Source organism: Pan troglodytes, chromosome 12 (assembly GCF_028858775.2).
Source record: "Pan troglodytes isolate AG18354 chromosome 12, NHGRI_mPanTro3-v2.0_pri, whole genome shotgun sequence".
NCBI classification, from domain to species: domain Eukaryota; kingdom Metazoa; phylum Chordata; class Mammalia; order Primates; family Hominidae; genus Pan; species Pan troglodytes.
In genome coordinates this window covers 78,326,657-78,344,429 of record NC_072410.2, presented here as the reverse complement: position 1 = coordinate 78,344,429, position 17,773 = coordinate 78,326,657, and the positions used below count along the sequence as shown (strand labels likewise).

Here is a 17,773-nt window from a genome sequence, read left to right as displayed (position 1 = left end):
AAGAAGGAGCTGAAAGTGAAAACAGAATTTTTCCAAACTACCCTTCAAGTAGTAATCTGAAAAATCAAGCTTTGGTATTTTTTCCATTTATTTTTTTTTTATTACTTTCAGAATAGAATCAATCTTAAGACTAAAGGAGAAAATTCAACTGAAAACACTGATATTGTAAGAAGCGTATGGACTGTTCTGACTTTAAAAATCGTTAGAAAAGAGACAAGAGAGTTACAGACTGCAATAACAAGATACCATTTTACTGAATTAATTTTCTCTCACAGTTATGTTCTAGCATGTTGCAATATTACTGTAGGTGTTTGATTTTATAAAATCTGCCTTTTCTGACAGTATTTCACATTTTGAAAGGGAGGGAGGAGCACATTTACAGTAACTGTAAGAAGAGCAAAAAACATTTTAAGTGTAAATGTGACTGAATAAGGTTTAGGTGAGGCTAGGAATAATTTTAAGAAAAAAATTTTCACAAAGGGTATCTTTTTATAGTATATGTTTCTCGAGCTATTTTAGTTTACAATATCTAAGCTTTAAAATATAATAGCTAAAAATTTGGGATTTGGATAAAAAGTGACTAGGTTGGGCAGGAAAGAACAATTAGAATCTGGTTTTATAATATTATTTTACTGAAAATGCCGGCTGGGCGCAGTGGCTCATGCCTGTAATCCTAGCACTTCAGGAGGCCAAGGTGGGTGGATCACTTGACCCTAGGAGTTCAAGACCAGCCTGGGCAACATGGCAAAACCCCACCTTTACAAAAAATACAAAAATTAATTGGGCATGGTGGCATGTGCCTATGGTCTTAGCTACTCCAGAGGCTGAGGTGGAAAGATTGATTGAGCCCGGGAGGTTGAGGCTGCTGTGAGCTGTGCCATTACATTCTACCCTGGATGACAGAGTAAGACTCTGCCTCAAAAAAAAAAAAAAAAAAAAAAAAAAACAAAGTAAATAAAATGCCAAATAAAATATATAAACTTACAGATTTTGGGGTGTACCTGTACATTAATTATGAGATTCTCATTAGGATACCCCAACTGCTTTGCCTTTTGATGGAGATAATCAGTTTTGTCCTTGATGAGAAAGGAAAGAAAGGTATATGCTTACTCTGTGTCAGGTACAGAGCTAGGTGTTTTGATGTATTCCATTTCAAGTGATCCTTACAATAACTTTGTGAAGCAGGAATGGAAATGATTAAACATTTAGAAGGAAATGAAAGACAAGAAAGGACAGAGTGATCCAGTAGGGGTCTTTAGGTATAAAGTTCTAAAACTTATCTTCTGCATCCACTGGTGAAAAGAGACAATAAGTATAAATTATAGCAAGAATAATTTCCTGACATCTTCAAGGCCCTGGTAAGGGTTAGCCAGTGAGAATGTGAAATAGTCTCTTCTTGAGATCTTTCAAAGCAAGTCATGGTTATCCACTTGTAGAGATGATCCTCATGTAGTACTATCCAGAGCCCAAGCTATAGAGTAAATTGGGACTCCTTTCCAACAGCATTGTTCTTTGTGATATATCTTCTTGTGATATATGAAAGAATAAATGTATATCTATACAAATATGACATTGAGTTGGAAAAAAGACACGTGACTGAGCTAAAATTTTGGCTTCATTGGCTGCCAAGATTTTTTTTTTCAAACTAGTTAGTATCTGTCCACATTAGTGCAAAAATAACAGTACTTTGGGAGGCCGAAGCAAGAGGATCACTTGAGGCCAGGAGTTCAAGACTAGCCTTGGCAACATAGGGAAACCCTGTCTCTACAAAAAATTTTAAAAATTAGCCAGGGGTGGTGGTATGTGCTTGTAGTCCCATGTACTCAGGAGGCTGAGGCAGGAGAATCCTTACAGCCCAGGATTTCAAGGCTGCAGTGAGCCATGATCATGCCACTGCACTCCAGTTTGGGTGATAGAGCGAGACCCCTTTAGGGATTACAGGCTTGAGCCACCATGCCTGGCCAGGGTTTCTGTTTTTTTGTTTTGTTTTGTTTTTTAATATTACTTGGAATAGCCCAAAGCAGTGGTTTAGAAGTAGTTTTGCAATGAAGTGGAGTACTCTCATCTTCCTCTATATTTTTTAAGTTTGTTTAATCAGCAGTAATGACGATTGAAAAAAAAGGGATGAATAGTGTTAAATTCAAACCAATAAATATTTAATAGCACCTTCTATATATATATAAAAAAACAGAAAGAAATATAAATATACAATACTATGCTTAAGGAGCTGAAATAGATAAAAGTTAAATAATAAAAATAATTAAATAAGGAAAGTTAACTATTCAGCGTAAGAACTCTCACCAGGCTGTGCATAAGTACTTTCAAAATGAGTGGAATACTCACACTTAATAGAAGTTTAGAGGTAGGAGTGAGTTTTGGAAATGATTTTTAAAAAAACTGGATCTGGAAGTACTTGAAAGTTCTGGGAGAAGGGGATGCCCAGATGATGGCAAAGGTACTAGAAAATACACAGGGTAAGAAAGAGCAAGACAGAATCATCAGAGGCTACTGAGAAGAGGCCATTGCAGTCTTTAGCTGGAGGAATGATTATCAATATATATTATATGGTGGATCTGCTCCAGGTTCTTGGTTTTTTTTTTCCTTTTTAGAGAAGGAGTCTCAATCTGTCACACAGGCTGGAGTGCAATAGCCCATTCTCAGCTTACTGCAACCTTTACCTCCAGGGTTCAAGTGACTCTCCTGCCTCAGCCTCCTGAGTAGCTGGGATTATAGGTGTGTGCCATGACACCTGGCTAATTTTTTTGTATATTTAATAGAGACAGGGTTTCACCATGTTGGGCAGGCTGGTTTTGAACTCCTGAAATCAAGTGATCCACCTGCCTTGGCCTCCCAAAGTGCTGGGATTACAGGTGTGAGCCACCACGCCCAGCCTGCTCCAGGTTCTGTTAAGGGGCTAAGCATTGGAGATTTTGGGCTGGGCACAGTGGCTCATGCCTGTAGTTTCAGCACTTTGGGAGGCTGAGAAGGGTGGATCACTTGAGCCTAGGAGTTTGAGACCAGCCTGGCCAACATGCTGAAACCCTGTCTCTACTAAAAATACAAAAAAAATTAGCTGGACATGGTGGTTCATGCCTGTAATCCCAGTATCCCAGTTACTCGGTGGCTAACACATGAGAATTGCTTGAACGTGGGAGGTGGAGGTTGCAGTCAGATGAGATTGTGCCACTGAACTCCAGCCTGGTGACAAAGTGAGACTCTGTATCAAAAAAAAAAAAAAAAAAAAAAAATAGACACTGGGGATGTTACAAGTTCCTCACAAATCATAATTGTAAACCCCATTTTCACTTTCTCAGTTCTTATCGCCTAGGATCACCTGCCACAGCTTAACAGAGATAACACACACAGGGTGATCAGCACTTGTTATCAATACTTATTAGTTTTGTCTATCTTAAACTTTTGCTACCCATTCATTTCTGTCTCCTTAAAGTTTTATTAGAGTTGAAATGAATACCCCCAAGAGGGTTAATGCCTAGGTATTTGTGAATTCAAAATACCTAGTTGTATCTTGTTTATATAAGCAGTGACCTTAAAAACTTTGACCATTATTTTCTGTCAGCCTTACATGATAATAATTAAAATGAAGGAATAATTTTCCCTTAGTGACTTTTCATCTGAAGCTAAAGTTTAAACAATGTAAAAGTTAGGTTACAAAATTCCCAAGGTTTGTTGTAGTCTTTGTCTACCTGTGGATGGTTGACTCTTTCTTTCAAATTACGTGTTGAGAGTTATGAAATGAAAATCCAGGGTATGACTCCTGGATTTTGTTCCTTGACAAACTATTCTTGCCTGTCTGGTACTTTCTTTCTTTCTCTTTTTTGAGACGGTCTCACTCTGTTGCCCAGGCTGGTATGAAGTGGCATGATCATAGCTCACTGAAGCCTTGACCTCCCAGGCTTAAGCAATCCGCCCGCCTTAGTCTCCCAAGTGGCTAGGACTACAGTTACATGCCACCATGCCCAGCTAATTTTTGTATATTTTGTAGAGATGGGGTTTTGCTGTGTTGCGCAGGCTGGTCTCAAACTGCTGAGGTCAAGGGATCTGCCTGCCTTGACCTCCCAAAGTGCTGGGATTACAGGTGTAAGCCACTATGCCTGGACTTTGGTACTTTGTTTCTTAGAACTTTGTAGAAGAGGCTCTTGTTATTAGATAGATGCAAGTATATAAGCTAAGAGACACCAGGAGATGTTTATACTAAAATTCTTTAATTAAAATTTCCTTTTCCCTATCTCATAAACTATAATCTATTGTTGTATAAAGCTTGCTGTGTAGATACAAGAAATTGTTCCTATCTCCCATATTTCAACTTAATTCCAGCACAGCAGGAATTTGCATATTCTGGAAGCTTTAAATTGCTTCCATTATATATGGAACCATAGAAGTGCCTGAGTTATTCATTTATAAGTGTATACGTGTCTTAGGTATAGAGAAAGCTGAGAGGCCTGAACTGTCCTTCTTTGTTTGAATAAGACTACTGTTACTATGGTAATTGCTGAATTCGAAGGCTAGAACTCTTGACTTTTGCCTTGTCCTGGGAACTTAGAATGGGCAAAAAGTCAAGAATGACTTTGTCTTTGACTGTGTTGCATCTTTCTATTATAACAAATGCACTACACCGAGATCATGCCTTCCATTTCTAGGGAAAGAAAAAGACAAACCAAACCCTCACCTCATTATTTTAGTTATATAGCTTGTGAATGTTCAGTAAATAAAAACTAGTGATTAGATGGTTTGCTTATGAAATTAGATGTATGGCAGATTATTTTTGTATGTGTGGTATAACCTAGGTACGTATATAGAGCTTGGCAAGGCTGGCATCTAAGACAAATACGAATACTGCATTTATATTTAAAAGCATAGTTTTATTGTTAGTAGTGATATTAACAACAGAGGTGATTATAGCAATAAAACAACGTTTTTTAGGACCTTTAAAATATGATCCGTAGTTTCCAGAAAACTGTGAATTCCATTGTGTCACATTTTTATGGATCTTAAATCATAGATATGGGCTAGTATAACTTAGTTTTCTAATTTGTTTTAAATTTCATTGCAATTTTTTATGTAACGTGCTTACATCTAAATATACTGTTTCAGTAAATTGAAATGTTCCCTTAAACATTTTCCAAATCCCAATATAGTACATGTAGAAACCATCTACTAATTTCCTAAAACTCATAAGACTGGAAAACATCTCTTTAGCTATTTTTAAAATTTGTAATTTTTAACCACTTATTTTTGAAAGAACTCCAAAGCATCTAGAATTAAGTTTGTTTGTTTGTTTGTTTGTTTGTTTTGAGACAGAGTCTTGCTCTGTCACCAGGCTGGAGTGCAGTGGCGCGATCTTGGCTCACTGCAACCTCCGCCTCCCGGGTTCAAGCGATTCTCCTGCCTCAGCCTCCTGATTAGCTGGGACTACAGGCATGTGCCACCATGCCTAGCTAATTTTTGTGTTTTTAGTAGAGACGGGATTTCACCATGTTGGCCAGGATGGTCTCTATCTCTTGACCTCATGATCCACCCACCTTGGCCTCCCAAAGTGCTGGTATTATAAGCATGAGCCACCGCGCCTGGCCTAGAATTAAGTTTTTAAAACCTTCTGAAAACCTCTCCTCTTTGTTCTTCTGCAGCCTTTTAGGACCCACTCCACTCTCTGGCTTACTTTGTATTTTTGGATCAATTTTCTTTCACTCACAATACAATTTACATAACAAAATTTGCTATTTTAATCACTTTAAAGTATGCAATTCAGTGGTTTTAAGTATATTTACAATGTTGTACAGCCTTCACCACTATTCCAGAACTTTTTCATTACCCTGAAAAGAAACCCCATATACATTGGCTGTAACTCCCCATTCTCCTCCTTCCTCTAGTCCCTGGCAACCAGTACTTGACTTTCTGTCTCTATGTGTCGTCTGTTCTGGACACTTTATGTAAATGGAATCCTACAATATGTGGCCCTGTATGTCTATCTTCTTTCACTGAGCATAATCTTTTTAAATTTAAGATTCAGCCATATTGTACCACATAACAGTACCTCATACTTTTTTTATGGCATCCCACTGTATGGCTAATGTATTTTGTTTTTTTCATCAGTTGATGAACATTTGGATTGTTTCTAATTTTGGGCTATTATGAATAATGCCACTATGAATATGCATGTACAGGTTTTTGTGTGAACATATGCTTTTAATTCTCTTGGGTATGTACCCAGGAGTGGAATTGCTGGGTCATGTGGTAACTCTATGTTGAACTTTTTGAGGAGTAGCCAACTATTTTTCATAGGGCTGTACCATTTTATATTCTAGGAATGTATGAGTGTTTTAGTTTCTCCCCATGCTTATCAGTGAAGCATTTGTTAATTTTTCTTCTTTTTTAAAAAATATTATAACCCTTATAGTGGATATGAACTGATATCTCACTGTGGCTTTGATATGCATTTCTCTATTGTCTAATGATGTTGAGTATCTTTTCATGTGCTTATTGGCCATTTGTATTTTTTTTCTTTTTTTTGAGAAATGCCTATTCAAGTTCTTTGCCTGCTTTTTTTTTAAATGTTTTATTTTCTTTCGAATGGGACTTTTGCACTCCTGTCTTTGTGTTTTTAATTGAGCTGTCTCTTTTTATTGTCAGAGTTATTTTTATATATTCTGGATATTAGACCCTATCATACATGTGATATTTGCAAATATTTTCTCCTAGGCTGTGCATTTTCTTTTAACTTTCTTGATATGTAGTATCTTTTGATGCACAAAATTTTTAATTTTGATGAGGTGTAACATGTCTATTTTTTCATTTGTTATCTATAATTTTAATGTCATATTTATCCATGGCTTGCTTTTCACCTCTAGTTTCAACCTCTTGGCATGTTTAGGCTTCAGATTTTTCCTCTAGCAGCTTTTCTTTTTCCCTCTTCAAATAATTATCTGCCCCAATGACTCGTTCCTCAGTCCTTACTCAGCAGGCCCTTTTTAGGAGGAAACTCAAAGTTCCTCAGTTCTAGGATAGCTTTAGGTGCTTGTCAAAAAAATGGTTTGGCCCTGGGGAGAAGAATCTGGCCATTGTTAATGGTTTGGGATAAAGCTTTGAAGTTTAGGACAAAGATGGAGTGAACTTTTTATACTCTGAATATGTTGGCAAAAAATCGTAGTTGTCACATAACATTAATTACAAGTATAATGCTAAGACTGAAGTTTTTAAGAATTTAAGTTTGAGCAGTTTCTTTTGTTATAGGCATTACTAGCGAACCACAGAGATCAGACAGGACCTAGGTAAATAGTTGAAAAACTAAGACTAGACAAGAGCTTGTAGACTTGACGCTTGAATAAAGTAGATGACTCAGTGAAAAAGAACAGTCCTTAAGTTTGGAACAAATGAAATGGAACTTGAAGTAACCAAACTGAATCTTCGTCATATTATATTGATAGCAGTTTTCCTATAATTAGAACTAACTTCTTATAGTTTTGAAAATAGTGATTATTAACATTATTCTTTCATAAGATGCCATCTTTTAGGGTTTTTAAACCCTGATAATTTCATGGATAATTGATTTCATTTTTATTAGTATCTTAGAGGTATAGGATGAGGTTTACTGTTTCTCCACTGCCTACCCCCTTAAAAAGGTCATAGGGTAAGCATTCTGTTTCTTTAAGAAATAATGCTTTCGGCTGGGCATGGTGGCTCACACCTGTAATCCCAGCACTTTGGGAGGCTGAGGTGGGCGGGTCACGAGGTCAGGAGTTTGAGACCAGCCTGGCCAACATAGTGAAACCCCATCTGTACTAAAAATACAAAAATTAGCCGGGAGTGGTGGCAGACACCTGTAATCCCAGCTACTCGGGAGGCTGAGGCAGGAGAATCGCTTGAACCCGGGAGGCAGAGGTTGCAGTGAGCTCAGATCGCGCCATTGCACTCCACCCTGGGCGACAGTGCAAGACTCCATCTCAAAAAAGAAATAATGCTTTCAAGAATGACAAGTTTTGTTTCAGTGATAAGTTGAAATCAAATTTTTTATTTTGAATAGTGTTTTTAACTTTAAAAACATGTACTTAACTTCTATTATCTCGGTTTGTTTTTTAGAAATTAAAAAAAATTACCATTATTACAAAATATGTGCATGTTATTTCTACTTGTTTCAGATTTAATTACAAGTATTTATTTCATCCTGATATATGAGAGACAGAGAGAGAGAGAGACAGATGCAAGAAGAAGAGAATATTCTTATTAAAATTAGGCCATAAAACAATTCCACTTTTAGCAACGTATCTTAAGTAAACAATCAGAAATAGATTTGATGTTTTCCACAAGAATGTTCACTGCAGCAGTGTGCACAATAGTACAAAATTGGGCACAATCTTAAAATCCAACATAAAGTTCTGGTTCAATAAATTATGGTGCAGACATCCATTGAACTTGGCAGCCATTAAAATCATGTTATGGGATATTACTTAATGATGTGGGAAACTGTTTATAATACATAATTTGTTATAATTGGTGAATAACAAATTGCAAAACAATATGGACAAGTGCTTTCAGTTCTTTAATAAAAGGAATATGTGAACATAGAATAAGATTTGAAGGCTGCGTACCAAAATTCTCATGTTATCTCTCCATGTTAGGATTATGAGCAGTTTTTTCTTGAAGGAACCGTATATTGCTTTTATATTAAAACTTTTTTTGGATTTCAATACTGTATTGTTGATAATTTTAATAGTTTTATCTTACACTTTTTTTTTTTTTTTTTTTTGAGATGGAGTTTCGCTCTTGTCACCCAGGCTGGAATGCAATGGCACGATCTCGGCTCACAGCAGCCTCTGCCTCCCGGGTTCAAGCGATTCTCCTGCCTCAGCCTCCTGAGTAGTTGGGATTACAGACGCCTGCCACTACACCTGGCTAATTTTTGTATTTTTAGTAGAGACAGGGTTTCACCATGTTGGCCCGGCTGGTCTTGAACTCCTGACCTTAGGTGATTCTACCTGCCTCAACCTCCTAAAGTGCTGGGATTATAGGCGTGAGTCATCTTGCATTTTGGAGGTTAAATATTTTGCTCATTTTCATGTTTTTTTAGTATTTACTGTAGTTTTCCATATTAGTGTAAATAACCTCATCTCTACCTAGAATCTTATAGGCCCAGAGAAGACAAAGAATCATTATGTTATTATGATTGTTTTATTTGTGATTGGTGACTTTGTTTTTTCAGATTATGATACTTTGGGGCCTAGTGCTTATTTGGTCAGTCATATTGCAAATAACTTTTTTCTTTTTCTTTTTCTTTTTTTTTTTTTTGAGACAGAGTCTCGCTCTGTCACCCAGGCTGGAGTACAGTGGTGCGATCTCCACTCACTGCAAGCTCCGCCTCCCGGGTTCATGCCAATCTTCTGCCTCAGCTTCCTGAGTAGCTGGGACTACAGGTGCCTGCCACCACGCTCAGCTAATTTTTTGGTATTTTTAGTAGATACGGGGTTTCACTGTGTTAGCCTGGATGGTCTCGATCTCCTGACCTGGTGATCCACCCGCCTTGGCCTCCCAAAGTGCTGGGATTACAGGCGTGAGCCACCATGCCCGGCCAACTTTTTTCATCTCATTTAATTACCCTGTCAAAGAACTGGGCCTCTGTGGCAGAAATAAAGAAAAGCTCTATTTTTATGGAAAGGGTAATACAGTTTACACGTATTCTCTTACTATGTTTTAGTTTGCTTGGCTGCCAAACCAAAACACCACATACTGGGGGGCTTAAACAAGAGAAATTTAGTTTCTTGCAGCTCTGGGAGCTAGAAATCTGAGATCAAGGTGTTGGCAGGTTTGGTTTCTTCTGAGGCCTCTTCCCTTTGGCTTGCAGATGGCCGCCCTCACACTGCCTTTTCGGAGGCCATTCCTCTGTGCATGCATGACCCTGATGTCTCTCTGTGTCCTACCTCCTCTTTTTTTTTTCAGTTGATAATTTATTTTATTTTAGTTTAGTTTTATTTTTTGAGGCAGAATCTCACTCTGTCACCCAGGCTGGAGTGCAGTGGCGTGATCTCTGCTCACTGCATCCTTCACCTCCCAGGTTCAAGCAATTCTCCTGCCTCAGCCTCCCGAGAGGCTGGGACTACAGGCGCATGCCACCACACCTGGCTAATTTTTGTATTTTTATTAGAGATGAGGTTTCACCATACTGGCCAAGCTGGTCTCAAACTCCTGACCTTGTGATCCGCCTGCCTCGGCCTCCCAAAGTGCTGGGATTACAGGCATGAGCCACTGCACCTGACCCCTTTTTTTTAATTTGTAATTTTAATTTTCATTTTTTTCCATAAGTTATTGGGGTATAGGTGGTATTTGGTTGCATAAGTAAGTTCTTTTGTGGTGTTTTGTGAGATTTTGGTTCACCCATCAGCTGAGCAGTATACAGTGTACCATATTTGTTTATCCCTTGTACCCCTCCCACTCTTCCCCGCAAGTCCCCAAAGTCCATTGTATCATTCTTATGCCTTTGCATCCTCATAGCTTAGCTCCCACATATCAGTGAGAATATATGATGTTTGGTTTTCCATTCCCGAGTTACTTCATTTAGAATAATAGTCTCCAATCCCATCCAGGTCACTGCAAATGCCCTTAATTCTTCCTTTGTGTAGTATTCCATTGTATATATATATATACCACAGTTTCTTTATCCACTCGTTGATTGATGGGCATTTGGGTTGGTTCCACGATTTTGCAATTGTGAATTGTGCTGCTATAAACATGAGTGTGCAAGTGTCTTTTTTGAATAATGACTTATTTTCCTCTGGGTAGATACCAAGTAGTGGGATTGCTGGATCAAATGGTAGTTCTACTTTTAGTTCTTTAAGGAATCTCCACGCTGTTTCCATAGTGGTTGTACTAGTTTTCATTCCCACCAGCAGTGTAGAGGTGTTCCCTGATCACAGCATCCACGCCAGTATCTATTGTTTTTTGACTTTTTGTTTATAGCCATTCTTGCAGGAGTAAGGTGGTATTGCATTGTGCTTTTGATTTGCTTTTCCCTGATCACTAGTGATGTTGAGCATTTTTTTCATATATTTGTTGGCCATTTATATATCTTCTTTTGAGAATTGTCTATTCATGTCCTTAGTCCACTTTTTGATGGGATTGTTTGTTTTTTTCTTACTGATTCGTTTGAGTTCGTTGTGGATTCTGAATATTAGGCCTTTGTCAGATGTTTAGATTGTGAAGATTTTCTCCCACTCTCTGGGTTGTCTGTTTACGCTGCTGACTGTTCCTTTTGCTGTACAAAAGCTCCTTAGTTTAATTAGATCTCAGCTATTTATCTTTTTTTTTTTGCATTTGCTTTTGGGTTCTTGGTCATGAAATCCTTGCCTAAGACAATGTCTAGCAGAGTTTTTCCAATGTTATCTTCTAGAATTTTGATAGTTTCAGGTCTTAGATTTAAGTCCTCAATCCATCCTAAGTTGATTTTTTATAAGGTGATATGAGTATCCAGTTTCATTCTCTGCATATAGCTAGCCAATTATTCCAGCACCATTTGTTGAAAAGGGTGTCCTTTCCCCCACTTTTTGTTTTGTTTACTTTGTAAAAGATCAGTTGGCTGTAAGTATTTGGATTTATTTCTGGGTTCTCTATTCTGTTCCAATGGTCTCTGTGCTTATTTTTATATCAGTACCACGCTGTTTTAGTGACTGTGGCTTTATAGTATAGTTGAAATCAGGTAGTGTGATGCCTCCAGATTTGTTCTTTTTGCTTAGTCTTGCTTTGGCTATGCAGGTTCTTTTTTGGTTCCATATAAATTTTAGAATTGTTTTTTCTAATTCGGTGAAGAATGATGGTGGTATTTTGATGGGGATTGAATTGAATTTGTAGATTGCTTTTGGCAGTATGGTCATTTTCACCATATTGATTCTACCTATCCATGAGCATGGGATGTGTTTCCAATTGTTTGTGTCATCTGTGATTTCTTTCAGCTGTGTTTTGTAGTTTTCCTTGTAGAGGTCTTTTGACTTCTTGGTTAGGTATATTCCTAAGTATTCCCTTTTTTTTTTTTTTTTTTTTTTTGCAGCCATTGCAAAAAGGGTTGAGTTCTTGATTTGATTCTCTACTTGGTTGCCGTTGGTGTATAGAAAAACTATTGATTTGTGTACATTAACCTTGTATTTGGAAATTTTGCTGAATTCTTTTATCAGTTCTAGGAGCTTTCTGGAGGAGTCTTTAGGGTTGTCGAGGTAAACAATCATATCATCAGCAAACAGTGACAGTTTGACTTCCTCTTTACTGATTTGGATGCCCTTTCTTTCTTTCTCTTGTGTTTGCTCTGGCTAGGACTTCCAGTACTATGTTGAAGAGCAGTGGTGAGAGTGGGCATCCTTGTCTTGTTCCTGTTCTCAGAGGGACTGCTTTCAGCTTTTCCCCATTCAGTATTATGTTGGCTGTGGGTTTATCATAGATGGCTTTTATTACATTAAGGAATGTCCCTTGTATGCCAGTTTTGCTGAGAGTTTTAATCATAAAGCAAAGCTGGATTTTGTCGAATGCTTTTTCTGCATCTATTGAGATGATCATGTGATTTTTGTTTTTAATTCTGTTTATGTGGTATATCACATTTATTGATTTGCATATGTTAAGGCATCCCTGCATCCCTGATATGAAACCCACTTGATCATGGTGGATTATCTTTTTGATATGTTGTTGGATTCAGTTAACTGGTATTTTGTTAAAGATTTTAACATCTGTGTTCATCAAGGATATCAGTCTGTAGTTTTCTTTTTTGGTTATGTCCGTCCCTGGTTTTGGTATTAGAGTGATGCTGGCTTCATAGAATGAATTAGGGAGGGTTTCTTATTTCTTTAGCTTGTGGAATAGTGTTAAAAGGATTGGTACCAATTCTTCTTTCAATGTCTGGTAGAATTCTGCTGTGAATCCATCTGGTCCTGGACTTTTTTTTGTTGGTAATTTTAAAATTACCATTTCAGTCTCGCTGCTTGTTATTGTTCTGTTCAGGGTATCTAATTCTCATGCTTTACTGACTGGGCTAGCTGGGTGCCTCAGGGTATCTAATTTTTCCTGATTTAAGCTAGGAGGGTTATATTTTTCCAGGAATTTATCCATCTCTTCTAGGTTTTCTAGTTTATGTGTGTAAATATAGTAGCCTTGAATGATCTTTTGTGTTTCAGTGGTGTCAGTTGCAGTATCTCCTGTTTCCTAGTGAGGTTATTTGGATTTTCTCTCTTCTTTTCTTGGTTAATCTTGCTAATGGTCTATCAATTTTATTTATCTTTTCAAAGAACCAGCTTTTTCTTTCATTTGTCTTTTGTATTTTGTTGTTGTTGTTTCAATTTCATTTAGTTCTGCCCTGATCTTGGTTATTTTCTTTCTTCTGCTGTGTTTAGGTTTGGTTTGTTCTTGTTTCTCTAGTTCCTTGAGGTGTGACCTTAGACTGACAGTTTGTGCTCTTTCAGTCATTTTGATGTAGGCATTTAGGGCTATGAACTTTCCTCTTAGCATCACCTTTGCTGTATCCCATAGATTTTGATAGGTTGTGTCATTATTGTCATTCAGTTCGAAGAATTTTTTAATTTCCACCTTGATTTCGTTTTTGGCCCAGTGCTCATTTAGTAGCAGGTTATTTAATTTTCATATATTTGCATGGTTTTGAAGGTTCCTTTTGGAGTTGATTTCCACTTTTATTCCACCATGGTCTGAGAGGGTGCTTGATATAATTCCAGTTTTCTTAAATGTATTTAGGCTCGTTTTATGGCCTATCATATGGTCTGTCTTGGAGAAAGTTCCATGTGCTGTTGAATAAAATGTTTATTCTGCAGTTGTTGGACAAAATGTTCTGTATGTATCTGTTAAGTCCATTTGTTCCAAGGTATAGTTTAAATCTATTGTTTCTTTGTTGACTTTCTGTCTTGATGACCCGTCTAGTGCTATCAGTGGAGTATTGAAGTCCTCTGCTATTATTGTGTTGCTGTCTATCTCATTTCTTAGGCATTAGTAATTGTTTTATAAATTTGGGAGCTCCAGTGTTAGGTACATATATGTTTAGGATCGTGATATTTTCCTGTTGGACAAGGCCTTTTACCATTATATAATGTCTCTCTTTGTCTCTTTTAACTGCTGTTGCTTTAAGGTTTGTTTTGTCTGATATAAGAATAGCTACGCCTGCTAGTTTTTGGTATCCATTTGCATGAAATGCCTTTTTCCACCCCTTTAAGTTAAGTGTGAGTCCTTATGTGTTAGATGAGTCTCCTGAAGGCGCAGATAGTTGGTTGGTGAGTTCTGATCTATTTTACGGTTCTGTGTCTTTTAAGTGGAGCATTTAGGCTATTTACATTCATTGTTAGTATTGAAATGTGAGGTACGCTTGCATTAATTGTACTCTTTGTTGCCTGAGTACTTTGTTTTTTTTTGTTTTTGCTTTTTAACTTGTATTTTTGTTTTATAGGTCCTGTGTGATTTATGCTTTAAAGAGGTTCTACTTTGATGTGTTTCCAGGATTTGCTTCAATATTTAGAGCTCTTTTTAGCAGTTCTTGTGGTGGTGGCTTGGTAATGGTGAATTCTCTCAGTATTTGTCTGAAAAAGACTGTAATTTCCTTCATATATGATGCCTACTTATATGATGCCTTGTTTCACTGGATACAAAATTCTTGGTTGACAATTGTTTTGTTTGTTTGAGAGGCCCCAGTCCCTTCCGCATTGTAGGGTTTCTGCTGAGAAATCTGCTGTTGATCTGATAGGATTTTCTTTATAGGTTACCTGGTGCTTTTGCCTCACAGCTCTTAAGATTCTTTCCTTCATCTTAACTTTTGATAATCGATGGCAGTGTGCCTAGGTGATGATCCTTTTGCGATGAATTTCCCAGAGCTTCTTGTAGATGGATGTCTAGGTCTCTAGCAAGGCCGGGAAAATTTTCCTTGATTATTCCCCCAAATATGTTTTCCAAGCTTCTTCCTCAGGAACACCGATTATTCTTCAGTTTGGTCATTTAACATAATCCCAGACTTCTTGGAGGCTTTGTTCATATTTTCTTATTCTTTTTCTCTTTGTTGGATTGGGTTAATTTGAAGATCTTGTTTTTGAGCTCGGAATTTCTTTCTTCTACTTATTCAATTCTATTGTTGAGACTTTCCAGAGCATTTCACATTTCTAAAAGTGTGTCTGAAGTTTTCTGACGTTTTGACTGTTTTTTCTTTATGCTATCTATTTCCTTGAATGTTTCTGCCTTCACTTCTTATATTGTTCTTTTGGATTTGCTTGCATTGGGCTTTGCTTTTCTCTGGTGCCTCCCTGATTAGCTTAATAACTAACCTCCTGAATTCTTTTTCAGGTAAATCAGGGATTTCTTCTTGGTCCGGATCCATTGCTGGTTAACTAGTGTGATTTTTTTGGGGGTGCTAAAGAGCCTTGTTTAGTCACATTAACAGGGTTGTTTTTCTGGTTCCTTCTCATTTGGGTAGGCTCCGTCAGAGGGAAGGTCTAGGGCTGAAGGCTGTTGTTCAGATTCTTTTGTCCCACTGGGTGTTCCCTTGATGTAGTACTCTCCCCGTTTTCCTATGGATGTGGCTTCCTATGAGCAGAACTGCTGTGATGTCTCTCCTGGGTTCTAGCTACCCAGTGAGTCTACTGGCCCGGGGCTGGTACTGGAGGTTGTCTGCACGGAGTCCTGTGATGTGAACTGTCTATGGGTCTCTTAGCTGTGGATACTAGTGCCTGTTCTGGTGGAGGTGGCGGGGCGGGGGGTACAATGGAGTCCGTGAGGGTTCTTAGCTTTGGTGGTTTAATGCTCTATTTTTGTGCTGGTTGGCCTCCTGCTGGGAGGTGGTGCTTTCCAGAGAGCATCAACTGTAGTAATACGGAGAGGAACTGGTGGTGGGCGGGGCCCTAGACCTCCCAAGAGTATATGCCCTTTGCCTTCAGCTACCAGGGTGGGTAGGGAAGGACCATCATGTAGGGGCAGAGCTAGGCCTGTCTGAGCTCAGAATCTCCTTGGGTGGGTCTTGCTGTAGCTGCTGTGGGGGATGGGGGTGAGATTCCCAATACCTCCTCTTCTTATAAAGAAACCAGTCACATTGCATTAGGGCCCACCCTAATGACCCTATTTTAACTAAATTACCTTTAAAAGCCCTATTGCTAAATATAGTCACCTTTCGAGGTACCAGGGTTAGGGCTTCAGCATAAGAATTTGGGGAAAGTGGGAGGCACACTTCAGTCCGTAATTCTATATATCACTTATGACAAGTTTTAAATGACAAAGTGAATGTTGAAGTAAATTTTTATGAATTATCAATGATTATTACAAACTTTTATAACGTTCTAAAGAACTTCAGCTGTAAATTATATGGGAGAGAATGTAGAGGATTGTAGATGGATTAGCACTAATTTTTTTTTTTCCCTGAGAAACTCAAACTCTATGACCTATTGCACAATTGAGTCTATTTGTATATAACAAATAGTATTTTTCATAGGTATTAATAAAATATCAGTGTCAAGTCAAATATTTAAAAGAGTTGTTAACTGAAGCAGGATTAGAATTAAAGGCATTAGAATTAAGATTAGTGGGCAAAAGATACAAAAACTTTGCTCCCTGACATTCATGACTGTCTGTAGATGGAATAGCAGACCTGAAGATTGGCTATTTCTTTGTGACTGAAGTTCTGAATTTTTTGTGCTGTTATAGAGTAAATTTATGTATTGAGTGTGGTTCTGGAAGGTGATGATTTTTCAGCTTGATTCTCTAAGTATACTGTGTGGGTTTTTGGCTTTAAAAAGGTTAAGAACTTCCCTTTACATAATGAAAACCCAACAAGTAAATATTATTTGTTAGTACTTTAAGATGTAGATTAATCATTTAAAAAGTCATTATGTTAAATATTCTGAGGACCATACTGTTATTTCTTTCCTTCTCCCTCTAGTGGGCAGAAAATATTCTTAAAATATAGCATGGAATAATTTATTGCTATTGGGTATACCATAATATAGAGTCTCAGTCTCAGCTTTTTTGAAAACTAAAAATGTTAACATTTCAGAATCACTAAAGCAAACGCTTTACTCCTTTCTAGGCATAATAGTGGATCCTTGAATGTTGAAGATGTCCTTACCAGCTTTGACAATACAGGAAATGTTTGTAAGTTATACATTCACTCTATAGAAATATATTTAGTGTTTTACAAAGTGAATTTATAGTTGATGTTTTCTTCTCACTAATATTTATTATACTCACTAAATGTGTGCATATATGTATATATAATAGAAAGTTTTACTGTCTTTAGCTGCAAAATAAGCCTTGTATAAGGTACACCGACAAAATGGGATACTGCAGTTTCTACACTTTGCAGGTGTGTGTGTGGGGGGGGGGGGAGGTGGGGGAGGGAGAGAGAGAGGGAGAGAGAGAGGGAGAGGGAGAGAGTAGGTCAGAAAGAACACTGGACACTGAAGTACTGTCCCTTTTATTTTTGTTTCCATTTTGACCTCAGTTAATTCAGTAGTGGGGCTGTTTCTTCCTTCTTTGCTTTGTTTCGGGTGCTTTCTTTGCCATTCCCTGCTTCTTTACTTTCACTGTAGAATAAACCCAGAACATATTTTTCTTGATGCTACTATACATTAATACCAGAGTGTTTTTGTTTGATGCAGTATTACAATATTACAGAATATATTGCCTTTTCATCAAAGCTTCTGATTAATTGGTGATAGATTTGTCCACTGAGAAAATCACTTAAATATTTCTTATAGTTCTTGTAATTAATTTCATGTGATGAAAGAAATCAGCCAAGAATACCTTTATG

At 37.5% G+C, this 17,773-nt stretch overlaps 1 protein-coding gene across 3 annotated transcripts in view; it reads left to right on the top strand.

Moving 5' to 3' along the window:
• The window catches only part of CAMKMT (calmodulin-lysine N-methyltransferase), a 414,521-nt gene that overhangs the window by 11,256 nt on the left and 385,492 nt on the right, over positions 1-17,773 (top strand). For all 3 annotated transcript variants that reach the window (XM_001145471.8, XM_009442405.5, XM_009442406.5), the window contains exon 3: positions 17,051-17,115. In XM_001145471.8, coding sequence (XP_001145471.1) covers positions 17,051-17,115 — 65 coding nt within the window. The remainder of the gene's footprint in view (positions 1-17,050; positions 17,116-17,773) is intronic.